Source organism: Ictidomys tridecemlineatus, chromosome 9 (assembly GCF_052094955.1).
Source record: "Ictidomys tridecemlineatus isolate mIctTri1 chromosome 9, mIctTri1.hap1, whole genome shotgun sequence".
NCBI classification, from domain to species: domain Eukaryota; kingdom Metazoa; phylum Chordata; class Mammalia; order Rodentia; family Sciuridae; genus Ictidomys; species Ictidomys tridecemlineatus.
Window position 1 is genome coordinate 67,927,841 of NC_135485.1, and position 27,560 is coordinate 67,955,400.

At 33.5% G+C, this 27,560-nt stretch overlaps 1 protein-coding gene across 6 annotated transcripts in view; it reads right to left on the reverse strand.

The window, feature by feature from the left end:
• Positions 1–3,450: 3,450 nt before the first annotated feature.
• Klhl8 (kelch like family member 8) overlaps positions 3,451–27,560 on the reverse strand; it is a 41,766-nt gene continuing 17,656 nt past the window's right edge. For 3 of the 6 annotated variants that reach the window (XM_078021585.1, XM_078021586.1, XM_078021587.1), the window contains 8 exons: positions 20,756–21,304; positions 18,915–19,101; positions 14,429–14,572; positions 13,421–13,532; positions 9,260–9,428; positions 8,879–9,038; positions 5,749–5,950; positions 3,451–4,814 (listed from right to left, as the gene is read on the reverse strand). In XM_078021585.1, the coding sequence (XP_077877711.1) occupies positions 4,691–4,814; positions 5,749–5,950; positions 8,879–9,038; positions 9,260–9,428; positions 13,421–13,532; positions 14,429–14,572; positions 18,915–19,101; positions 20,756–21,304 (1,647 nt within the window). In that variant the 3' untranslated portion in view covers positions 3,451–4,690. The remainder of the gene's footprint in view (positions 4,815–5,748; positions 5,951–8,878; positions 9,039–9,259; positions 9,429–13,420; positions 13,533–14,428; positions 14,573–18,914; positions 19,102–20,755; positions 21,305–27,560) is intronic. The other 3 variants (XM_078021588.1, XM_078021589.1, XM_078021590.1) reach the window with 3 other exon arrangements.

Sequence of the window (27,560 nt, forward strand, 5' to 3'; positions counted from 1 at the left end):
AATCAAAACATGTTCATGTAATCTCAGCGGCTCTGGAGGCAGAGGCAGGAGGATCTTGAGTTCAAAGCCAGCCTCAGCAATTTAGCAAGGGGTGAAGCAACTCAGTGACACCCTGTCTCTAATAAAATATAAAATAGGGTTAAGGACCTGGCTCAGTGGTTAAGTGCCCCTGGGATCAATTCCTGGTACCAAAAAAAAAAAAAAAGCAAAAAGCCCCCACAAAACTCAAAACTCCCCACTTTTACTGAAATTAAGAACTCTTGGGGGCTGGGGATGTGGCTCAAGCGGTAGCGCACTCGCCTGGCATGCGTGCGGCCCGGGTTCAAACAAAGATGTTGTGTCCGCCAAAAACTAAAAAAAAAAAAAAAAAAAAGAACTCTTAGGGTTGGGATGTAGCTTCATGGTAGCACCTATGCCTATTAACATATGCAAGGCCTTAGGTTCAATCCAGCACCAAAATAAACCAAAGCAAAAGAATCCCACTCCCCAATAGATTCAGATAAAAACTGGTAATAAAATCAAGTACAGATCCAAAAAGAGACATTGGAAGAAAATGTAAGGAATTTTTACATGAGATGGCAGATATTTATGCTATGTCAAGGTTATGATCATCTTACCATGTCAAGCTGAAAATGTCACCACTGTCTAGACAACTGGATGTGTTTTATTGGGAATATTATTTTTCTGTGTTCTATGCTCTGCAGTAGTAGATAAGCTTAGTTATCAAGTGAAACCTTAAAAAAATTAAAAACAAAAACCCCAGAATTTTTACATTCAAATAAAGTTGCCCTTCAAAGAGGTTACTATATACTCATTTCACTGGTGTTACCATTGCTCAGGATGATCTCAAAAATCTTTCACTGGGCTGTTTACTTTTGAAAATATTTTGCCAGCAGATGAAAACTTTTCACTGATGGTAGAATTCACTTATGGAAATATTCACAAAATACTTTTGGAGTCTTGTCTAATGAAGAAATTACACAGGTCCATAATCAAGTTAAGATTCTGGTCAAAATTAAAAATTCTCCTGAATGGCTTACAAATAGCTATTTTCAAAGACAAGTTTCAGATAAGTTTTTAGCAATGACAACATTACTTAAAAAGTCAGAGCTTCAGAAGTTACTACTTGGAAGGACAAACATTCATCTTAATGCATATAGATAGTATCATTTCTGTTCAGTACAAGTCTGAAGAGGCAGTTGCTTAAGAATAGAAAAACAAGGGCTGGAGCTGAGGCTCAGCAGTAGCGCACCTGCCTGGCAGGTATGAGCCACTGGGTTCAATTCTTGGCACTTCGTATAAATAAATAAAATAAAGGTCTATAAACAACTAAAAAAATATTTTAAGAATTTTGAGGGGCTGGAGTTGTGGCTCAGTAGTAGAGTGCTTGCCTCACATGTTTGAGACACTGGGTTCGATTCTAAGTACCACATATAAATAAGTGAATAAAATAAAAGTCCATCAACATCTAAAAAATATTTTAAAAAATAGTGAAACAGCTTACATTAGTTGCCTTTAACCTTTAATTTTTGTAAAGGTCACAAAAAACTTTCAATTAAATAAAAATCTATTGTATAAAGACAAAAATATTACAATCAACCCACTAAATCAATTTTGAATTTGAGGGATGGACAATAAACAATTACATAGTTTTGATAGGATTCCATAACAGCAAATAATGAGAAAACTACACAGACCTTTGTAGAAAGAAGTTCCTATTAACATATAGATGCAATTTGTTTTGAATTAATAAACTGCACTGATTTGAATCTAGTATCGGTACTTGGTAATACATATGATTATCATGTTGCTGTGCTGGAGTATTAAAATTTCAACAGGTACTTATTTACCCTATATTGCATTTTAAAACAAAAACAATTTGAAGCACTTTATAAACAAAATTATTTGACATCATTTTGGACTAATTTCATTATATTCTTGTACAACTAATTATTTGCAAAGTATCTGAAAAAGCTATGTACTCCCTCTAATGAGTATTACTCATTCTCTTTATTCCCAAATTTTACTAAACTTATAATTCTGTTAAGTGTCCAGATAAGAGATTGTTGAAATTATATAAACTATGTTAATAAATAGTAAATTTGAGAACTTTATTTGTTGTTTTTTTCCTGTGATGTGTATGATAAAGAGAAAATGCATTTAGAATCGAATTCATGTTTTGTTAGTTACGAACATTTCTATAATTTTTCATATTAGACTTTAGTAGACTTTGAAAAAAATTATTGGGACATAACTGGCTATGTTTTTCCCCTTCATACAAAATCAGAAGTAGTGATAAATTTCCCTGTAGTAATTTCTTAAAAACATTGATAAGTTAGTGTTATAATACTCCAGCACAGCAACGACCTTAACATCCAAGGTTAAAGTGACATGCTTCACAAATACTCAAGTAGTCATCTTCTTCCATTTCTTCATTCCTATGAATATAATCTTTCAACTGCACCATTCTTTCAGCCTGATTCTCATTCCTTATATTTTTTAATTTTAATTTAATTTAATTTTATTTTAATTGCTTTTATTTTTAAATCATTCCATATCTTAAAGAATGTATTTTTATTCAACAAACACTACATACTGACTGTTATTTATCTTTTCCTATTGTTGTCAGGTCCTTCAAGGCTATGCTTCTGACTTCTGGTATATAATGTAACAAAAAGTCACATTTTCCCTTTATTTCACTTTAATTAGGAGTCTATCCTATTTTATGGGTAACTAGAGTAACAACTTCATTGGTTAGATGACCACTGTATAATAAAAATCAGATATGGAAATGTAACATCCAAATTCCATACGCATAATACAAACAGATATGTTAAGGAAAATGATTTAAAAAAATAATCATAGGAAACAATAAGATCCTCAGCACAGAAAACAAATATATATATAGTAAGCATAGCTAGACAAGCATCATAATACAAAAAAATTCCATCAGACATGAGAAATAGATACTTGAAGCCAGGTTTTGAAACTTAATCATCACATCCATTCAGTTGTAGCCAGTCAAATAAATGCTCTAGAGTTAAATGCTTTGGGGACTGGCTAAAATAGTTATACTAAAGAACACTAGTTCAGATTCAGCCAATGACTTAAGAAACTTGTCCACAGGCTGAAAGTAGAAAAAAAGTCATTTGGGAACTTTTAAACTTGCTTCATCAAAGATGCTTATCTCCAGCTTAAGCTGCCTTTTTTTTTTTTTTTTAAAGGTTTGATATGTTCAACAGGCATTGACTTTTGGTATATGTCATTCTGTTCTACTGTACTGACAAGTCCAGGATCCCATTTGATAAGGGCTGAATGGATGGAGAAAATATCTCTTAATGTTTCAGCTTCCTTATAAATCAAATAACTTCCCAGCAGTGAACCATAATAAATCCTAAGGAATGACAAAAACAATTTAAAAACGGCTAGAAGAAAGGTGACAAACTATACTGCAAATATAAAACAGGATATTTTAATGTTCTTAATAAATATTTATAAAAATATGTACATATAATAAACAGGTCATTTTATAATGCTAGTTAAAACAATGAAGAGCTGTGATATCAGGTTTATCAATATCCAGGCTTCAAATTAATTTATAGAAATATTGTCAACTAAATTTCAATAAATACACTGGAAGTATCAAACATAATGAGAAAAACAATAGTTCCAAGTTTTCTTTTTTTATCAACATCAAGTTTTATTGGTTAATGATGAACTTACATAATCAGCCAACTAAATTTAAAAAGGATTTTTGTAAAAAAAAAAAAAGTATTTGTTTTTTGAAAATAAATAAATTCAGATCTGTACAATTAGAAAAACCAGGAAAGCTGCAAATAACAAAATAGGAAGATAATAAATCCTGGGTTCAAAATGAAATCAAAGAAGAAAGTTAAAGATATTTTCAGATTCCTTACTGAGAAGTTATAAAATCTATACCACTCTTCAAGGTCTTCAACTGGGCACTAGAATAATATTGATCTAAAATCTTCTCAAATAGTTCCTCTGCTTCACTTTTTGCATGAGATGGGAGAACAAAACAAAATAAAAACAAAATTGTAAGCTCCTTCAGATGGAATTAAAACAGCTAAGTCTTTTGGCGTTCTAGCAATCAAACTGAAATCAAGGTTTTTTTTATACAGTATTCTCAGAGCTTTCAAGAATAGAACCAAGTGGTACTTAAAAATACAAAAACATTTTCTACTTTTTGTAAATACCCAAGAAATTTTAAAAATCAACATCTAGGAAGGAAAACCAAGACATAAACTGATCAGCACCAAGTAGAAGTGATTTCTAGGAGGAGCAGGTCTCATATTGTGTTGATGAGCAGAAAAATTCACAGTACCAAAGGTTAATACCTTTAAGCAATAGGAACGGTAAAACTCAACAAATTAAATTTTGAATCATCCCAATGGAGATTTCAAGGGTTTTCCAGAGTAGATATGGTTTCAAGTTAAACTGTCTTCCTTCCCTCCTCCATTTGCTAAAGTAGAAAGTATGAAATTTAACTTTATAATTAATAATTCTTTAGCTATAATTCCAAAAGTTGCACTTATTCATAATATAACATTTAACTTTTAAATAAGACTCTGGATATAGTTAAAATTCAAAGGGGATCATTATCAAAATCTTAGTTGTCTTTCTTGCCTATCAAGGTTTATGAATATGTTGTTGGTGACTAGAACTCAAATCACATACAGTCAACCACATTACTGGATCCATGACCCACATCTCGAATTTGGCTAGTTAAACAGGCACACACAGCTACACCTGCTCCAGCTCGGCAGTGAGACACAGATCCAACAAGTTCCCACCTGAAAAGACAGAGAAAGAATGTTATATTGAAACAAAGTATAATTTTCTTTGTTCAAAATACCAAACACAAACACTTCCTATGGGCTGGGATATAGCTCAATTGGTAGAGTGCTTGCCTTGCATGCACAAAGCCCTGGGTACTCCAGTACCCCCACAACCATCACAACAAAAACTTCCTATTGTGGAACTGATTCTAAAAGATAGCAAGCTTCCAGAGGGTGATAAGATATCTCAAAGTTTTGTGTTAACAACTATACCTAGCAGGAAAGTAAGTCTCCCCTTATGTGAAGTTTTACTTTCCACTATGGCTACCTACAGTCAACCAGTCTGAAAATATTAAATGGAAAGTTCCAGAATTAAACAATTCACAAGTTTTAAATTGGACATTGTTTTGACTAGTATGATGAATCTTACACGGTCCCACTCGGTCCTAACTAGGTCATGCATCAGCCCTTTGTCCAGCACATCCTCTATAGACATTACCTATCCATCAGTCACTTAGTAGCTACCTCAGTTATCAGATTAAAATTAAATGTGGTGATATCAAAGTGCTTGTATCCGAGTAACCTTCATTTACTTAATAATGGTCCCAAAGTACAAAAACAGTGGTGCTGGCAATTTTATTATAGAACACTGTTCAAACTGTTCTATTATTATTAGTTATTGTTGGTATTTTCTGTGCCTAGTTTATAAATTAAACTATCATAATATGTTTAGGAGAAAACAATACACATATAGTCTGGTCATATCTGTGGTTGTAGGCACCCATCTGGAACATTACCCATGTTTCGAGGAAGGACTACACTATAAATGGAGTAGGTAAGGAAGAAAGTTTAACTTGAAACCATACACGTTGTTATAACATTACAGTGTTATAACACTCGGGAGTCATCTGTTATTGGACTATACCATTGAGAAAAAAATGTAAATTACCTATTCAATACTGGATCAAATGCTTCTACTGTATTTAAGTATGCATTGCCATTATGACCACCGACTGCAAAGATTTTTCCCATCACTGTTGCGATCCCCACTCCACCCCTGGGAGTAGTAAGTGCTGCCACATAATCCCACTTGTTGCTTCGAGGGTCATATCGCTCAACTGAACTCAGAGGAGAATTATCATCAAAACCACCTACATAAAAAATATTTTAAAATAGCATTACCATTCATAGAAATTAACTACTAAATCTTAATTCAATAGCTTCTATAACCCAATCTTTTAAAACTATATAGAATAGTTTAAAGAAAACTAGAAAAAAATTTATCCCAATACCCATTTACCATCCAAAACTATTACTAGACATTTTCTACAATTCAACTTATAAAAATTTAATTGGTATTTTCACCTCAATACTAGAATTAAAAATCTAAAAGTGGGTAAAATTAGAGTCCCCTTATTTAAGCAACTTGGAAATCAAGAAAAAAAGTAATCATTCATATAACTTGTCCTGAGCTTTCTTGAAGCAGACAAGATTAAGATTCTTTCTCTGTTTATTATATTTTTAAAACAGTAAGAAGGCTTGAGAAGAAATAAACTACATTAGGTCATATGGTTCATCCAGATATAAGCTGAAGTTTTTTAGTTGTTCTCCTACATACTATTATTGCCAGCACAATTAGATGGTAGACTACGAATTCTCACCAATTTTTGTCAAAACCACATCTTCCTCCTATATATTCCAAATGATGACTTTTTTTTCTATAGATCAGTTTAACAATGTATTAATATATTTCTGAGGGTTAAATACAGACTATTATTTTAACAGTGTTCTCTTTTATTTGGCTTCCTCTAAATTTAAATGAATAATCTCTCTCTTTGGTGATTCCACCTACTTTCCTGAGAACAGGAGTGTTGATATTATTATCAGTCTCTTCATAAACAAAGTCAGTTTAAGAAGGAAAAAGAAAAAAAATGAAGTGCTCTTCTCTAATAGGTTTTATTAAATCAACTGAATTGAAATAAAAAATCTTCCAATTTTTGAAAGTGATCTGATTTTAATCAACGTATAATAATATCACTATAAAATTTTCACTGTAATCATTTAGTTTTAATTATTGCTCATGTTAACATAAAAAAGTTTTTAATAGTCATGTTTTCCATAGCCTTCTTTCACTGATTGCATATCATTTCTCTAGATTATGTACATAAATTGATAATAATAAAAAATTCGGGCTGGGGTTATGGCTCAGTGGTAGAGTACTCTCCTAGCACACGTGAGGCCCCGGGTTCAATCCTTAGCACCGTGTAAAAATAAATAAAATAAAGGTATTGTGTCCAACTACAACTAAAATATAAATATTTAAAAAAAAATTCAAGGCAGGGCTGGAGATATAGCTCAGTGGTAGAGCACAGGCCTAGAATGCACAAGGCTCTGGGTTTGAGCGCCAGCAATGCCAAAAAAAAAAAAAAAAAAGTAAAAATAATGTAGAGCAGAAGAAGAGACAAAGCAGAATGCAATCAGGTTGTTAGACATGCCCATACCTTCACATTTTTCTTATTTAAATAGGACACAAGTGATCAATAAGGGTTTTTTTTTAATGTCCAACCTGAGTAATTCTTAAATGTTTACTATGTCTATTCTTAACTATAAAGGCCATTCTGTAAGTAAACATGACAAAATCCTGGTGATGTGTAATGTACCAATATCTAGGGAAACAGGGAGCTGAGGATGGTGGCAACAGTGTAAGAATTTCAGATTCAAACAGAACCAAGTTCAAATTTCATCTCTTGTTTAGCCATGTGATTTTAAATTAGTCACTGTGTTTAAGTCTCTGACTTCCTTATAGAGCCCCTGTGATAATCAGGTGAGATCTAAAGGTAAATTGTGCGATTTCCTTTTTCTTGAACACATATGAGCAATTAAAGAGTCAGTATAATGTCTATTTGCATATATTTAAACATTAAGGATATTCCATTCTCTTATTAAGAACTATAAGTTATACTGGGTTCAATAGTCTGTGCCTGTAACCCTACCAATTTGGGAGACTGAGGTACACGGATTGTAAATTCTCACTGTTAGCCTGGGCAATACAATGAAACCTCATTTTTAAAAAAGGAAAGAAAACAACACTATAAATTACATAATACAAACAATGCACACAGTTAAGTGTGACATATGCTAGTGGTAAACTCTGAACTCACTTCCTCATCTGTAAAGGAAGGGATTACTAATCACAACACAACTACTCATTTGTTGGTAATTACAAAGTGCCAGACAGTTTGAGATACTTAACATACATTGCCTCTAATTCTTAGAATAAAACATATTACCTTTAATAATTAAAATAATTCTGAAAGATGGGCATTATTATTTCCATTTCATAATCATTTAAAGCCTTGCTACTGAATGTGAATGAAGCTGACCTGGAACAGTGTCACTATCATTTGGGAGCTGTCAGAAATACAGAAACTATTGGACCCCTCATTTCCAGATTACTTGAATGCATAGTAGGTTTTTTGGGGAGGATGGGGACAGATACAGGGGCACTTGATCACTGAGCCACATACCCAGTCCCATTTTGTTTTTATTTAGAGACAGGGTCTAACTGAGTTGCTTAGAGCCTCACTTTTGCTAAAGCTGGCTTCAAACTCATGATCCTCATTCCTTAGCCTCCAGAGCCACTGGGATTACAGGTATATGCTACTGTGCCTGGCACAGGAGGGTTTAAAAAAGTACTGCACTGATATTCTTCCAATTCAGTGTTTTAGTAAGTCAAAAAGCAAAACAAAACATTGCATAGCTGTTATTCATGACATATCTATATGTTTACTTAAAAGTTTCAACATAATTTCCTTTGAAATGTAATAGAGAAAAACAAGCCTTAGAAGTATATATATCTACATATAGCCCCCTAGTTTAGGTATATTTCTATTACTAGAAAAAGAAATTTTAAATGTGAAAGATGAAGATTTAAATAAAAAAGCATGCTATGAAACTTAAGAATTCAAAAACACATCTCAGGACTGATTCTAAAGGTTAAATATAATTTGTTACTGCATTATTTCATGATATTTGTTGTTGTATATCCTGCTACATTTAGAGAAATACAATCCACTCACCAACAACATATAAGCAACCATGAAGCTCACTAACTCCATTGCCTGCTCTTCGTTGACCCATTTCTTTAACTTCTATCCACTTATCCAGATGTGGATCATATCTCTCTACACTAGATAAAGAAGCCACTCCATCATTGCCTCCTACAGCATAAACATAGTTCTAAATGGAGAAAAACAAATATAACATATGACATTAGATTTGAATTGATTTACATATGGTCCTACAGCAGAACACAATGTGCAAGAAAGAAGTATTTCATAAAATAATATGGCATAAAATCAATAACTGTGTACTAGTGATATGACTGTATCAGACTTTCTTTATTTGATTATGGATGTGATTCAATGCAGTTCAATGGGCAAGTTGCCTCATTAACTTACTATTAGAGCCACAGAGCCAACTCCTCCACGGGGAGTGTTCATTGGTGCCACTGTACTCCACTGATCAGATTCTATGTCATATCTCTCCACATCATTGAAGCATGTATTGTCATCTAATCCTCCAATTGCATAAATTGGTCCTCCTAAGGAAGCTAAGGCAATTCCTCGCCTGCAAAAGCAATAAAATATACCTTGGCATCTGAGTTGTTTCCAGGAAAAAAAATAGCAAAGAAAATGTGCTAATGCAAGTCATTTATCAAAAGTATGGTTGTTTCCATTATTTTGATTTATCAAAGCTTCTAAACAGATAGCTCTGGAGTGCAACTCCAAGAATGTGTAACCTACATAGGCTACTTTAAACTCATATCAAATAATGAAGTAAAACCCAACAAAATAGTATAAAAAGAGTCCAAAATAAACATTTTTTTAGTAAAACATACAATTGTAAAATTGAGGGGCTAATGGGATCAGAGTTTGCTATGGAGATCAAAACCAAATTCTCATTTCTGCATCCATGTTATTGCAGAGCTCATTACAGAGTATCATCGCACCATCACACAAAAATAATATTCATTTTTTATATTACAAGCTTTTTGACACAATGCTCTATCTACTTATTTTATTTTTTGCAGTACTAGGGACTGAACCCAGGGGCACTCCACCACTGAGCCACATTCCCTAGCCTTTTTTGAGACAGGGTTTCACTAAATTTCCCAGGCTGACCTCAATATTATGATTCTGCTGCCTCAGCCTCCCAGTCACTGGGATTAAAGGCATGTGTTACTGTGCCTGGCACAATGCTTTATTTTTTTTTAAGAGCATTCATTGATTCATTGATTCATTCATTTATTTATGGGAAGGAAGAGACTCAGCTCCTTTTAAGACTAATTTATTATAATCATGAACAGAAAAATGTTATTTTCTTTTTGCTATACTGGAGATTGAATCCAGAGATTAACATGATAGGTAAGCACCTTATCACTGAAGTATATGCCAAGTTCCCTTTTTAAGAAATATTACTTTGAGACAGGGTCTCACTAAGTTCATGAGGCTGGCCTTAAATTTCTGATCATCCTGCCTTAGGTACCTGATCTGTTGGTCTTATAAGCCTGAGCCACCATGCCAAGCTTCAATTTCTTAATACACTGTATCAATAAAAAATTGAAATATTCTAAAACTATTATCTGTCACTAAAGCTGAAAATAAAGTAGTGTTGTGATTTATTTATTTGCAGGACTGGGGATTGAACCTAGGGCCTTGCAGATGCTAGGCATGTACTCTAACTCTGAGTTACATCCCCAACAGTAGAGAATTTCATAAACCTCAATTATCTTGCTTCTTTGAGACACATCTGTTATTAATGAATTAATATAGGTAAAGCACTTAGAATACTGCCTGGCCCATTTTTAGTGCTCTGTATTATTACAGGTTGAACACTCCTCATCTGAAATTTGTGAGACCAGAAGTATATCAGCTTTTGGAATATCAACATAGACTTTACAGGTGGAACATCCTTAATATAAAAATTTAAAATAAAATATACCTCAAAATTAAAGACTTTTTGAATGCTGCTTTAAAAGTCTCAGATTTTAGAGCATATTTAATTTCAGACTTTCAGAACAGCAATGCTCAATCTGCACCAAAGTGGCTACTCCAGATTCTAATTCTACATTTACCAAAGAGTATCCCTAGGAAAGATTTATTAAGGATAATGTTATTTCATTCATTTTTAGTCTCCTTTGCTTCTTTCCACTGAGGTATAATGCTGTGACTTACAAAATACTGTATATCTGTATGAACATGTGCATGTTTACATTATTAAGTTACAAAGTCCATCATTAAGTTAGAAAGTTCCCTAAGGCTCTGGTTCTAAGCCCTCATAGAACCCTATATTCTCTTTCCTCAGCAATCTCATTGTTTCCATGGATTATGTTAGATGACTCAATATACATTCACACATATTTTCACTTTAAACCTCAAGTCTGTCTTTGTGGCTCTTCAACTTTTACTTTAATCTGAAATGAAACCCACTGTTCATCTCCCTGCTGGTGGCAGAATTTCAAGATGCTCCCCCATGACCTTCAGTTCCTGGTGTTACCCAGTGATTATGCTACATTATATGGCAAAAGGAATATTGCCAGAGTGGGCCTAGTCTTGTGATTATACAAGCCCTTTAAAGCAGAGAGATCCTTCAGTTTGTAGTCAGAAACTCAAGGAACAATGTGGGGTCAGCATGCTGATGCTTTACTGAAGACAGAGGGAACATGTGGGAAAAATCTCCTCACCCTGGCCAACTGCCAGTAAAAATAAGCAATTCAGTCCTACAATATAACTACCAGAAGTCAAATTCTATCAATAAACTGAATAACCTCAGAAGAAGCTTCTTTCACTTGAGACTCCAGAGAAAAGTCTAGCCCTGCCAACACATTGGCTTGGTCTTCTAAAAGCCCAAGCAAATCTGCAGGACTTCTGAACTATGAGCTAATAAATGGATGTTATTTAAAGCTAATTGTGTAGTAATTTGTTATATGGCAACAGAAAACTAACATAACTCCACGAAAAGACAAATAAAAATTTTATGTGGTTGACTAACTTGCTTAATCCAGTCAGAAGTAGCACTACTGCCTGTAATCCTAGTGTCTCTGGAGTCTGAAGCAGGAGGATCACAAATTCAAAGCCAGCCTCAGAACTTAGTGAGACCCTATCTCTTAATAAAATACAAAAAAAGGGCTGGGGAAGTGACTTAGTGGTTGAGTGCCACTGGGTTTGATCCCCAGTACAAAAATAAAATAAAATTAAATTAAAATTAAAATAGCACCACTGTCTATGTAATTGCTTAAGTCAGAAACTGAATTATTTTTACCTGTTTTTCCCACTGCCATATCTAATTGTCATAAAGTTTATTGACTGTATATCTTTGAACTATTCTTTCTCAAGCATCCTTTTTTCTCTATTTCAATTTTTATCACTTTATTCCAAACTACCATTATTTCTTGACTAAACTATTACAATAACTCTTTTTAATCTGTAAGACTCTTTTTACATTAGGCATTCTCATAACCCTTCTCCCTTTTATATGTAGAGAATCTCTGAAAACAGAAATCTATCACTTACCTACTAATTAAATGTATTTTATATAAATTTATATTATAAATATAAGCATACATATATGTTTATCTACTCCCATCCAAAGGTTGAACAGGCTAGAGTACTAAATCATATACCTTTAGACTACTTAATATATTTTAATTTATTATAGGTGAGAATTTAAAATATTAAAGCTCATGTTAAAATCAGTAAAGAAAACATACACTGGGGGATATCTTATTAACACGACAAAATATATGTGCCTTAGTTTTAAAGTCAGCATCTTATTTTACAAAGAGAAACACTAGACATTTCCAGTAAGATAAGGAACAAGATAAAAAATACCTACTGTTTCTATTCATATTTGTTGAATTATCAGCAAATAAAATGACAAGAAAAATCAATTGGAAGTTTAATCATGTGTGGACAAAGTTGGCAAAAGCTGAATAGTGTCTATAGATTAATTAATAGCACTGTATCAATGCTAATTTCAATCATATTGTGGTTGTGTAAGATGTTAACATTATGGAAAGTTTGGTGAAGGGAGTATAGTAAGGTGTATCATCTAATTTTGGCACTACTAGCATTTGGAGCTAGAAAATTCTTTGCTACAGGGGACTACTGAACATTTGTAGGACTGTTAGCAGCATCCCTGACCTATTCCCACTAGATGCTAGTAGCAACTTGCCCACCCTCAAACTAATAATCCAAACTCTGGAGACACTGTCAAGTGTTGCATAGAAGGGGCAAAATTATTTTTAGGTGAGAAACAGTGATACATATGAACTCTTCTATTTTTGCATCTTTTCTGAAAAATCTAAAACTATTTCTAACAAAATTTTTTTTTAAAAAAGCAATGTTCAGATATAAGTGAAAACCATGATTATAGTATGCTAAAATGTGAGTTCATTCTTAAAAAATATAAAAGTTATAACAAAGCATCACTTGGGAAGCTTTAATAAAATGTATTTAAGAAGGTAAAGTATGTAAAAATAGAAATTTAAAATAGATCTTTCAACTTTAAAAACTTTATTTTCTGTCATCAATTCAAAAGAAATGTCCATGCTGATATACCTCTTTGTGTGCATTGATGCCTTCATCATCCATTTATTAGTGAGAGGATCAAACATCTCCATGCTACCTAAATGTTCATTTCCATCATGTCCACCAACTGCATACACTTTACCTGTTAAATAAAGAAGTACTTCATTTGAATCCAAATAAATAGATATTAATATAAACAATATAATTAGAATGTCATAATATATATTCAACAACTGCTGTTCACATCAACATCATGATCATTAAGATCATGTTTCAGTAGTCAAATGAAAACCAATGTATATTTTCACTAAACATGTTATTCTTTATGAAGTTATTAAACACTCAAACACTACCCTCTTGGGTTTAGTAAATGCAATCACTGTCATGCTCTCAAATAATGCTTAATAAAATTGAAAAGCACTCTAAATATGTTGTTTAAAGAAAGTATAAAACTGCCAAAACAATATGATCAATTTTTTTTCCTAAATGAAACACAGAAAAAAGGGAAAGACCATATACTAATATGTTAACTGGTTATGTACAGGTGCTTGGGATGATTCTTAATTTTTATTAAATGTTTTTATGTTTTCCCCCAAAAGTATTCATACTATATAATCAAGGGGAAAACTACCTTTTAAAAGTTTGTAACAATTTATCCATGCAATTAATTCATTTTCAGTATGAGTTAAAAAATCTGATTTCAGTAATAATAATTAGTTATAGAAAGAAGCTGATACACATTTATAATTACTTCAATAAACATTTTTCCTTAGTTTAATTTTTTGCAAATATAACTCAGATAGTTTATTTTAATTCATATCTCCCTTTTCCCAGATATTCATCTCATCTCAACATTACACACCTATATGCAACAGATTTTATACTGAGCATCTGGAACACAAAGTAAACAATCAGTACCAAAATATTTTATTGATATATTAAAAGTATTTGACAAAAAGAAAGAAGTTCTCAAAGTTCACAAATTTTTAAAAAGAATACTGTGATCCTGTGATGTGATGTTAGGCAATAGTAGCCCACCTTCCACAGAGATTACACCCACATGTCGCCTTCGGCTATTCATTTCTGGTCCAAAGAACCAACTGTTTTTGTTGATAGAATAGCATTCAATACTTCGAAAGGGGTCACCAGATCCACCTCGACCACCTACACAAAACAGCACACCTACAAATAAAGCCATAAGATAGAGATTAAAATCACAGCTTCCAAACTTTTTAAAATTAGTGTGAGAAAATATTTTAGAAAGTCCAAATTTTGAAGACTAGTTAAAAAAAAGATGAATTATTTGGATAATATTCAATGTAATGTTACTAGAAATCAAATCTAATTGTCCTCCCTCATTTGAACTTCTGAAAAAATAGGAACATTAGTTATTTCTGCTTACTAACATCCTATTACAGTATGTTTTATACCCTCATCCACTTTGTAAAACTTCTAAGGTCATAACAAAATCAATCAACTCCTAAGTTAATTTCTTCTTAATGGGCACAAATGCAACATTTGATACACTAATAATCCTATTTTTAAAATTATTTGCTTTCTTGCTATCTATAATACCAAAGTCTCTTTTTGTCTCCTAACTTTTCTTTCCTTCTATTTTCCAAGATCCATTTTGGCCCATTTCTCACATACTTTATGTTCACATAGGAAAAGTTCATCCCTTTAATTTCCGACTGTATCCTAATAACTTCCAATCCATATTTCAATTTTTTTTTCAGTATCGTGGATTGAGACCAGGGGTGCTTTATCACTGAGCAATACATCCCTAGTTCTTCTTTAAAATTGTTTACTTTTATTTTAAGACAGGGTCTTGCTAAATTACTTAGGCCTTACTAAATTGCTGAGACTGGCTTTGAATTTAATGATCCTCCTGCCTTGGCCTCCAGAGTCACTGGGATTACAATCATGTGTCACCGTGCTCAGCCCAATCCACATTTCTAAGCCACATTTCTGGTTATTGTTCTACAAGAAATTCAAAACCCAGTGTGTTCAAAAGTCTCTCCCCTTTTTGTCTACCTTAACAACTTCTTCCTTGACTGGAATGTCCTACTCCTCCCTCTCTATTCCTTCTGCCACCGTCTTACTTCAGGCCCTCATCAAATACTACCCAATTAGAGAATAATGAAACTCTGTCCTCTCTTACTTACTTAAAAGCCATTTTGCTTTCAGATTGTCAGCAGAATAATCTAAATAAAAGATTCTTTCAACAACTTCCCATTATCTCCATAAAACTTCAATAAATGCCACTGAATTGTACACTTAATGATGGTTAAAATGACAAATATATGCTATATACCTTCACAATTAAAAAAACAACAACACAAGTTTAGTATGAGTCACAATCATCTAAAGAACTTATAAAAAGATGGCTAGGCTTGACCACCCCCCAGAGTTTCTGATTCAGTAGCCTTGAGGTGGGTTCAAGAGTTTATATTTTTAACAAGTTCCTAACTGACTGCTAATGTTGCTGCTGCACGGTGACCACTTCTTTCACACTTTGAGAAGCACTAACTGCCTTATAGGGTAAAACCTTGGCTCAGCATGAAGGCCCCCCAGGATCAACCCGTTCTCTTCCTTTTTTTTTTTAATACTTCATGTTTCTGCAACATATTTATACTATTATTACTTAGCATACAATAATTTTAAATAATCTATTATGCCACTAGTCTTAAGATAGGTTAAAGCATCCCCCCCACCACCACCACTGTGGTATTGGGGATTAAACACAGAAGTGCTCTACCACTGAAATATATCCCTACCCTTTTTATTTTGATACAGGATCTTACTGAGTTGCTGAGGCTGGCCTTGAACTTGTGATCCTCATGCCTCAGCCTCCCAACTCACTGGGATTATAGTGCCACTGTAACTAAGCATTTATGCACTAACAGGGACTAGCACAATGTGAGGTATAGACCAGGCATTCTGTAAATATAAATGAATTGAACATCTTTTCTTTAACTGGCTCCCAGAAGACTATTTATTATTCAAAACCAGGAGTGATATTTACTTTCTCTTTAAAGCCTTTTCTGACTTTTCCAAGGTAAAAATAACCATTCTTTATGTGTCTCACTATACTTTGTGATAATATCAAAGTACTTGTAATACTTTATTGAATTTTTTTATTCAAATGTTTTTTTCCCTAGACCAGACCACAGGTTTCCCCAGAAATGAACTGTTTATATTCTATTTGTACTTCTAAAGCCTAAGCACAACCTGCCACATGATAACAGTCAATGTCTGCTTAATGATTACATAGATGAATGACTAGAACAGCTTGTGCTATCTTTTCCAACTGATGCAACAGTTTACAGAATTGTAATCATTTTGCAGTGCTGGGGATTGAACTCAAGGCTTTGTACATTCAAGGCAAATGCTCTAAACACTGAGCAAGACCCTCAGCCCCAATATAATACTTTAAAGTCAGAGAAATTTAAAGTTAGAAGAGACTTTAAAGATCATGGAGTCAAATTATTTATAAATAAAACTGAAGCCTTGAAAGATTAAGAAGTTTGCCCCAGATTACAAATGTTTAATGATATTCCTGGGATTATAAACCCAGAATATAATTATAATCTTTGTTTTATATTTTCTTGAAGTAGAAACTAGTCTTTCAGTTATGCAGGTCACCTTAGAATATGACATGAAAGGGGGGAAAAACTAAAATAGAAGTAAAAATATCTATTTTTGTGTGGTCTTAGCATATTTTTAACCTAATTCTTAGTCTTATCCATAAAATGAAATAATACCATCTATCTTATACTAAAGACTAAATCCTTCACTAAAATCTATGACATAAAGTTTGTGCAATCATGTGAGATCACATATGTGATGTTGAATTCAAACCTAGATTTGAATAGTACTTGCCTAGCATGTACAAGGCCCTGGGTTAGATTCCCAGCAGCATCCCCATCCAAAGAAAAAAAACTGGATAAGAATTTTATCAACTTGAATTTATGAAATAGGATTGAAAGTAAAACTCTGAAAATTAATTCTCTTCATTAATATATTAAAAAGGAGAATAAATAACAATCCTTTTCATATTAAACTAATTATTTTTAAAATTTTTTAAATATATATATATTAGTTATAAATGAACACACAATATCTTTTTATTGATTTTTTAAAAAATATTTATTTATTTTTTAGGTGTAGATGGACACAACACAATGCCTTTATTTTTATGTGGTGCTGAGGATCAAACTCAATGCCTCAAGTATGAGAGGCAAGCACTTTACCACTGAGCTACAGCCCCAGCTCCTAAACTAATTATTTAAAATCGGGCAGGTATATGACTTTCAGCCGTTCTATATACTACCTAGATAAATTCATAATCAAATATTGCCTTTTGCTGTTGTTAGTTAGGTCATCTCATAAGATCTCACTATTTGATAATTCTATATTAGGTAGTAGCAAATACAGTGAAAATCTCTATTCCAGGATCTTCCTTAAATTAAATTAAATTTATAGCTTGGATTTGAAATATGTCCCCCAACTGCTCATGTGCTGAAAGATTAGTCCGTAGAACAGCAATGTTCAGAGGTGGAGATCTTGGGAAGTGATTGCATAATGAAGGCTCAGACTCAGTAGATTAATACATTGAGGGATTCATAGCTGGACTACTGGGAGGTGGTGAAAACTGTAGAAAGTGAAACCTAGTTGGAGGGACTTCGTTCTTGTGGGAGGGCCCTTGTGAACTTGTTTTCCTACCCCTCACTTCAATAAGGTGAGAGGCTTTCTTCCCCAAAACAATAGAGCTGGCCAACCATGGACTGAAACCTAAAACCACAAGCCAAGATAAATATTTCCTCCTTTTAAGTTGTTATTCTTAGGTATTTGGTCATAGCGACAAAAAGCTAACACAGCGGACCTCACTTACATTCTCTCATCTCTCAAACAAGCTCCTTTTTATAAAATAAGAAATATAAGAAAACATGAATTATTTTCTTGGGAAAATTTAAAGTCTAAAAATTGTGGCAAATAAAGGTAAAGTTATATACCTCCTAAAATGTAAGAGCTTTAGATTTTAATATGGTCCATTATACAAATGTCAGACGTTTAGTGCCTTTCTTTTGTTTTGATAGAATGCAAAAACAAATATTGAAATACATAAGATACAAACTTAAATAAGATACCCATCTTTGAAGAACTCTAAACATGTCAAATAAATAGATTACAATGCAACATAAAAAAACAAGTTCAAAGTGCTCTAAAGGCCTAGTAAAGGAGCGAATTCTGCCTAGAACAATAAGGGAAGACTTCAAAAACAGATATTTTTAGTAGATCTTCAGTATGTATAAGACTTGTTATGACTTTTTTTAATGGCTTATTGGTAAAAGTAAATCATGTACCGTAAGAATTATGTATATATATAAACGTACTTGCCAATTATTACTTTAAGGCAATCAGATACTAATTATCTTATAGTTAATTTTGAGCACACATAAATAATGCTCAAATACATCAAGGATTTTTCTAGGAAACATGATAAAATAAGGAACTTAATTACCAGCAGTATGCTTCCTTGGGGTAGTCCGAACTGAGTATTCAAAGTCGGGTACTGCTCTGCTACTCAAATGAAGGTGGTAGTTTCTTGCTTCATCCAATAAATCTCTACATTTTAGATTCTGCTTGACAATCTGCTCTTTCGCCACAACACCCATAAGAAAATCAATTGGTAATAATGGCAGACGAACCTAAGATTATGAATAGTTGCAATATAAAATTTAATAGTAATAGAATAACCTTTTCTCTACTTTCTTTTAAAGTATGTTCTCTTTTTAAAACGTACATAGGGGCTGATGGTGTGCTCAGTGGTACAGTGCATAGTGTGTGCAAGGCCTTGGGTTCAATCCCCAAAACCACAAAAACAATACTGCCTTAAGTGCTTAAAAAACAAAAAACAAACAAAAAAAAAACTAAAAAAAATCAATCTAATTATAATCACACTTTGAAAGGTTTACTTATCTTCCTATAAATATTTAAACACTGGTAATTATAAGCAATTTTGTTCTTAATATTTGTTAAAATTTGGGGGGGGGAGGTGGTACTGGGGATTTACTCAGGGGCGCTGAGCCATATCCCCAGCCCTATTTTGTACTTTATTTAGAGACAGGTTCTCACTGAGTTGCTTAGCACCTCACTTTTGCTGAGACTAGCTTTGAACTTCAGATCCTCCTGCCTCAGCCTTCAGAGCCACTGGGATTACAGGCGTGCACCACCAGCACTCCGCTTGTTAAAATTTTTGATAATACCAGTAAGAAATTTTTAGTAAAAAGTGGCATAATTATCACAGATAATCTAATGTTTTAATCTGGCACAAAATTTTAATAAAGCATCTAACTTTGAAAAAAGTAAATAAAACTATTCTTCTTTTAAAAGCAATATCATTTTACTTCTTAGGAATAAATGAAAGGAGGACTGAAAGAAAGGAAAAAAAGAAGAGGGAGAAAGAATAAGAAGCAGAGGGAAGGGGACAGAGAGAGAGAAAATAAAGGAAAAGACACAGATACCGAAGGGCCTATATATTAGTTCCCTATCTGAATAACCCCTGTTGACGGTTTTTAAAATAACAATAATAACAGACACATTTCTGAGGTGAAAAAAAGTCTCAAAACTGTGGTAAGGAAAGAAAATGGAAAGTGATGTATGATTTCTTTATTCCAGAATAAATCAATATGCATTAGGAATAACTGTATTTTCATCAGTAAAATAAATCATTAAAAGTTTTACATTATAATAGGTTATAAACGATATTACTTTAGAGCTATTTCCTCAGAATCATTTTCTATTAACATAAACATATTCATTACTGTGATCTTGAAAGACTATTTTAAATATTCAGATTACAAATCATTCAAATGTGACAGATTTATCCTAAAACAGTATAGGAAATGAACTGAAAACAAGAGAATCTGGGCTGGGGTTGTACCTCAGTGGTGGAGTGCTTGCCTCTCAAGCATGAGGTACTGGGTTCAATCCTCAGCACCACATAAAAAAAATAAATAAATAAAAATAAAGATATTGTGTCCATCTACAATTAAAACATTAAAAAACAAGAGAATTGGGCTGGGGATGTGGCTCAAGCGGTAGCTCGCTCGCCTGGCATGTGTGCGGCGTGGGGTTTGATCCTCAGCACCACATACAAATAAAGATGTTGTGTCCGCCGAAAACTAAAAAAAATAAATATTAAACTTTCTCTCTTAAAAAAAAAAGAGAATTTAAGCTATTTTCATCGTTGTATTACATCAGTGGTTTCTGTATTCCCTCAAATAAAGTATATTTTCATAATGAATAAAACCTGTTGATCTGCTTCCATAGTACTTCATTTACATACACAATCAGCCCTACCTGTGCCAGTGTTTCATCCAACCATTTAGAATGATGCTGAGGATTGGCAAGAAGCCACTTGATGGCAGCACTATAAACCTGCTTTTCATTCTCAATATTTAAATCGCTGGAGGACAAAAGCTTATGGAGGTGCTGGGGTGACACACTTACAAAGTCTTCACACTCCACAACTTCAGTAAAATGTTCACAGGCATACTGATCTGCCATATCCATTAAGTCTATTCGATTGTGACTTTCAGCAAAGGCTCTTACTGCCAGGCAATTGGAGGGATGAAAATGTAATTTCATGTATTCACAACAAGCTCTAGCCACCAGTTCCACCTGAAGAATACAGGCTGCATATAAGAGAGGCTGGACATTGTCAACAGTCAAAGTGATCCGTGAAGAATAGACAAACTTTACCAAGTCTTCTATTGCATCACCATCAAAATCTCTAATCTCAATCAGAGTTTGTTTGGCTTCAGCCATTTCAGAGAGAAACATGGCTCTGAAATAGGGAATAACACAAGCCAATACCAGCTTGTGACAAGAGATGAGCTTTGAGCCAACCTGTTCAAAACAAATAAAAAAAAATTAATCAAAATTAGCTTCAGATAAGCACAGAGCATGTATTATAGTACAAAATCTCCAGACAATTTGGATTATTATATTAATAATGTAATTCTCTGGTCACTTACATTCATTTGAGGCCAATTTCTTAAAGTCAGGCAATTTTCACCTCCCAAATTACCCACTTAAATTGTATCTACAACAAACTGATTTTTTTTTCTTTTTTGTGGTGCTAGGGATTGCACCCAGGGCTTGTGCATGCAAGGCAAGCACTCTACCAACTGAGCTATAGCCCCAGCCCCTATATTATCTCATCTTTTAAGAACATTTTGACAAAATAAAACATCATTTGTCACTTATACCAAGCATTTTTAAAGTGCTTTTCACATACTAACTCACTTAATCGTCCCAACACCAAAATGAGAAGGTACAACTATTGTCCACAACTTATTAATTAGAAAACTGAACCACACAGTAAATAAAGCAACATTTAGTAGTATTTATTATGAGCTCAACTGAGCTCATTTTCTATTTAAATTATTTTGATATGATGTATTTCATATAAAAGCAGTAAAGATAAAATATTGAAATCTTAGTACCTTGTTAAAAAAATTAAAGATTGCTTCCAATAGTGTGTCATTACACTTGTAACTGAATCTTTGTTCACATTCTCTTTATTCCCACAAAAACTCCTATAAAGAGAAATACTGCTTCAAAGGATAGGTATAATGTGAATACATACCACTAAATTGTCCATTTCTGAGCTACTTAAAAATATTTGTTCTATATTCTGGGTATTGTTAAGAAATTGTTGCTAATCTGATTACTGAAAATATTACTCATCTCCTTTTATAAGATTAAATTATCAATAAATTTGAGGCTATTTGTATTCTATGAACTATGAATTTTTTTCTTATTTGTAAGAACTTATACATTTAGAATATTAGGCATTTATCAAATATATTTCAAATTTTTTGCTTTTACAGATTATATAAAAACATATACTGTGGGGACTGGTGTTATGGCTCAGCAATGCTCACCTAGTATGTGTGAGGCGCTAGGTTCAATCCTCAGCACCACATAAAAATAAATAAATAAAATAAAGGTATTGTGTCCAACTACAACTGAAAAAATATATTAAGTTATAATATCCTGGCACATTATAATAAATAACCAATGAAGAAAATGTAATAACAAAAGCAATTTTCTTTTGTCTGTGTGTTGGTTATTATATCATAAACTTATAGTTTTGTCTCATTTTTTGAAAGTTAATACTAAAATAAGACCTTCTAAGTAAAGAGGCTATAGAAGCATTGTAATGAACAGTTTTGCTTATAAATGTTCCTTGCCCAATCTTTTTTTCACTAATATGAAAACAGAACAAATATCACTTATTTTAACAAATACAAGATGATCATTTCTGTCTGCTATACCATATTTAATTTTTAAACAGAATTCATCAGGCACAATTTAGATTTGGGACTCAAGTTACAACACAGGCTACTACATAAAGTTTAGCATGCTTTCAAATTAAACTCAGCCTAAAATGGAATCTGAAATCTGATATTTAAAAAAATAGTCTAAAATATCCTTTTAAAAATTATCTGAACATACCACCACTGAGATTCAGATTCATAGAATAAGTTTTTGTAATATGACATACTTAACTAAATGACTTGCCAACACCTGATTACATGATGGTACTATAAAATAAGATTCTACCATTATTTAAACACTGACTTCCCACTTTACCTGTATAAGTCTATGGTCAAGTTATTTTCATGCTAATTTTAGTAAGACCCTGTCCCTTTACAACTCTATTTTAATCTCTTGCTTTAAATAAACAAAAATGTGGCTTTCCCCCCTGTACATCTTAATGTATGCTTTTGTAATAAATATCCACTTTACCTTAAAAAAATATGTGAGTTATACATATGAAATACGTACATCTAAGGATGTATGTTTTTTGTTTTTTGCTACCAGGGATTGAACTCAGGGGCACTCAACCACTGAGCAACATCTGCAGCCCTATTTTGTATTTTATTTAGAGACAGGGTCTTACTGAGTTGCTTAACACCTCGCTTTTGCTCAGGCTGGCTTTGAACTTCAAATCCTCTTGCCTCAGCCTCCCAAGCTACTAAAGTTACAGGCATGCACATGGCTATTTATTATGTAGTATTTATTATGAAATATTTATTAGAAATAAATAGTATTATTCAAAATAAATCAAAATCCAAAGATGAAAAATATACAAACCTGGTGTTTAAAACTAGATGAAGAATAAGCTATAAAATACTACAAATTACTGTATAATTTTAAATTATAATACTATACCTGTATGTGTCCTCAATATTAGTGAATTTCCTAACTTAACAATTCTTTTTTCTTGGATCAGTGAAAATATGAATAATTCATGGTAGCTTAAAATTTAAGTAATAAAATGTCGAATATCAACATTAATAACATGATTCCTTATGTTTTTAAAAAAACTTGAAACATAATAAATCAAAATCCTGAGTAATTTTTCATAATAAAACAAAGACCTTTAGATTATTAAAGCATCCTGCTTTCACCATGGAGATGTAGAGAAAGGGGGAAATTAGGCATCCTTCATTTTTAGTGCTGATTCACATTTAGGTCCAACCAGAAAAATTACATGACAAACTAAGCAGAACTCTGATCAAGATAATTGATCTGCTCAAATATAAATCGAACTAAAAAGGACATAAAAGAACATTAATTAACAAAGAGCATTAAAAATTCCATTAACATTGTTCTGACTTACAATATGAACCTACCTATTGGCCTACAGTAAATGTCATTTATTTCTCCTCCTGACTAAAATACATGTTTAATATGTGAAATCAAGAAAGCACAGAAAAACTCAAGGGAAATTTTTTTTCATTTATTCAACAACTGTCAATCAGTTGGTGTATTTATATCCAACTTTTTCTACACATTTTGAAACATACCTGAGATTTTCCTGAAATGTGTAATCTTTTCCTAAGTGTCTAATACCTTTTGTAACCCTCCTGTTTATTGGTGTGTGTTTTTCTATTCAGTGGACATAACATTATTGGTCATGTGGACAATACTAACCATTTTAACCATTGCGTTTAATTTTTTCCACATTTTAAACACAAACGTATCTTAGAAAGGTTTTTTTTTTTTTTGGTATATCAGAATATTTCCTTGGGATAAGATATGAAAATCAAAATTCATCAATCAAAGAAATTAGTGTTTTGTAGCTTGATATATGCTGCCAAATTGCTCTGACAAAAATACTGGACCAATTTACACATTCAGCAGCAATATTTGGGAAAACCCCATGAAAATTTGAAAAGCAATAAAAACATGTTTCAAAAATTCAATGTTGAAAGTGAACATTTTTTATTTAATTTTATTTCTCAGCTATTCAATACTTTTCAAAAATGTCACTTGAAATGACAGTGTCCTTTTGGTACCAGAAATTTAACCCAAGGGCACTTTACCACTAAGCCACATCCTTTTTATTTTTTTATTTTTGAGATATGGTCTTGCTAAATTTCTTGGGGCCTCGCTAAATTGCTGAGACCTCTACCTTTCGATCCTCCTGCCTCAGTCTCCTGAGTTGCTGGGATTACAGTATGCTCCACCATGCCAGACAAAGAACAAGAGAAATAAATACTAAAAATAAAATTTAAAAACCCTCTATATCCAAACCTTCTGTACACCATTATAAACTAAACTGTATTCTAATCTTTCAATTTAATCCCTAGTAATTTTGCTCTATAACTACTTTTTCCAATAGTACACCAATTGGCCAAAATGTGTTTAATTGCCAACGCCTAAAAGAGAAGGGGTTAAATAGTAGTACCAGACTCAAGGTCTTAACTTGTATTACATCACAACATCTAGCTTCTATAACAACTAGCTCTATAACTAACATATACTACATCTTGACTAACCTTATATTGCATTCACTTCTTTATGTTTTTTTTCTTTTTGGTTGGTTGTTTTGTGGGTTTTTTTTTTGGGGGGGGGTTACCGTCAACTGACCCCAGGGTCACTTGATCACTGAGCCACATCCTGTCTCAACTTATGCAGTCAAGTGGGAGAAATAAAGAATCTCCACACACTTCTGCTCTTTTCAATGCTTTATTCACACAAGTCACTCAATATAATTTCACCCTATAGGTTCTTAACCAAGAAAACGACAATCTTTAAATCTAGGTACTGCAATAGACATAATCAATTCACAGCAAAAAAATTCTAGATTAATTCTAAGCACTGCAAATACATGACAGGCTCATTATAGACATACCCTCTGCATGCTAAGCTCAAGTGTCAGATCAAAAGTCTCAAGCCTTAGGCTTTAAGTCCAGCAGATGCACACTTGGTCAGACTGGTGATCAGATCAGAAGCCAAGGCAGGTTTCTCCTGGGGTGGAGCTGACCGTTGACAGAGGTGGTGGTCATAGGGAGAAATCCTTTTTCCACCAAAGTCAAGAGGCTGCTATAGAGTTTGAGAGCAGTGAGAACAATGAGGATCAGACAGATGAGAAGAGTTAGGATATCAATTTAGGTCTCTCATCAGGCTCTCAGGCTTATGTGTGCATATCTGTTCATTTGCTCCATCATTTATACTAAATTTTGGGGCTTCAATCTCTATCAGTGCTACCAGATTTCTCAGTGACGTCACTGTCTTAAAGTTAAAGCATCTGGTCTGGTGGTCCCCACCCCGATTCTTCCTTCTCGCTCTTATCTGGGCAACATGGCAACATGCCAGAGATTTCACTCTGAGTTTGTCAGGCTGGGGAGAAGTGACTTATTTGTGGCTGAGGGTCATACTGGAGGGTTCCATAGGTGTGCCTGGTGAGACTGTAGGTTTCAAAGTGGAATTTTTTAAATGGAGTTGCTTAGGCTAAGGCCTGAGACCATCCTTACACATCCTCAGAGAAAGGATCTCACTGAGTTGCTTATCACCTCCCTACAAGGTCCCTGCTTAGCATCTGGATGGCCTTCTTAAGGGTCGGTCACCATTTTAAGGAAAAAGTTTCCCTTTCCTGCTCAAGGGCATTTCTGAGAAAGGCTCACCACTCCCTCATATCACCCCACCCTTAACCACTATCATTAGGACCTACCTGGTTCTGATTCCTGAGCCTCCCCCATAAGTCCCAGAAATCCTATAGAGAAATGGCCTTTATTTCTCAGCTCTGACAAATAAACTCTCGTGTGTTCTCTGCATCTTTCAGTGTTTCATTTCTTGTTCCTCCCTTTCCCTTCACTCCTTAAATTGCTAAGGCTGGCTTTGAACTTGTGATCCTCCTGCCTCTGCCGCCCTAGTTGCTGGGATCACGGGTGTGCACCACTGCGCCCAGTCTTCCTTATGTTTTAAAACCTACATAATGGTCCTGGCATGATGGCACATTTAACCCCTGGAAATATGTGCATGCCTATATTTCTGGGTTTGGGAGGCTGAGGCAGGATGATCACAAATTTGAGGCCAGCCTGGACAACCTTGCAAGACCCTGTTTCCCAAATAAAAAGGGCAATGAATATAGCTCAGTGGCAGAGCTGTTCAACTCCCAGTTCGGGGTGGTCATAATGGAAATGCGCTTAGATAGCATTTGGGAGATCAAATAAACAAGGATCTAGGAATATTAATATTTAAATACACTCAACCTACATAATAAAGACAGCAATTTAGGTAGCATTTGAATGTCAAATAAATAAGGACCTAGAAATATTTAAATATCCCCTTTTGAGAAAAATGAAAAGTTAAAAATACTTATTTAATAAATGAATGGACAAAAGTAAAGGTGATTATCAATTAACACAGAACACTAAAAACTTAACATTTTTAAGGACTTCTTAACAGTTAATGCTTAAATGTTAAAAACAGGATCACTTTACATTACATTATTATTTATATTTTATTAGATTGTATCTGTGCTGAGGTCTGAAAGATACCCAGTATTCATGTATTAAAACTTAATAATCCCCATTGTGGTAGTATTAAGAGGTGGGACCTTTGGGAAAGTGATAAGATGATAAGGGCTCTGCAGTCAAGAATGGATCAGTGTCAACAAAGGGGCCAGAGGAAACTAAGTTAGGCCCTTTCCACCCTTCTGCCTTCCACTATGTGAAGACAGAGCATTCATCCCCATAAGAGGAGCAGCAGCACGAGGTCATCTTGGAAGCAAAGAGAATAGGCCTCACTAGACACTAATGTGGCTTCATCTTGGACTTTCCAGCCTTCAGAACTGTGGGAAATA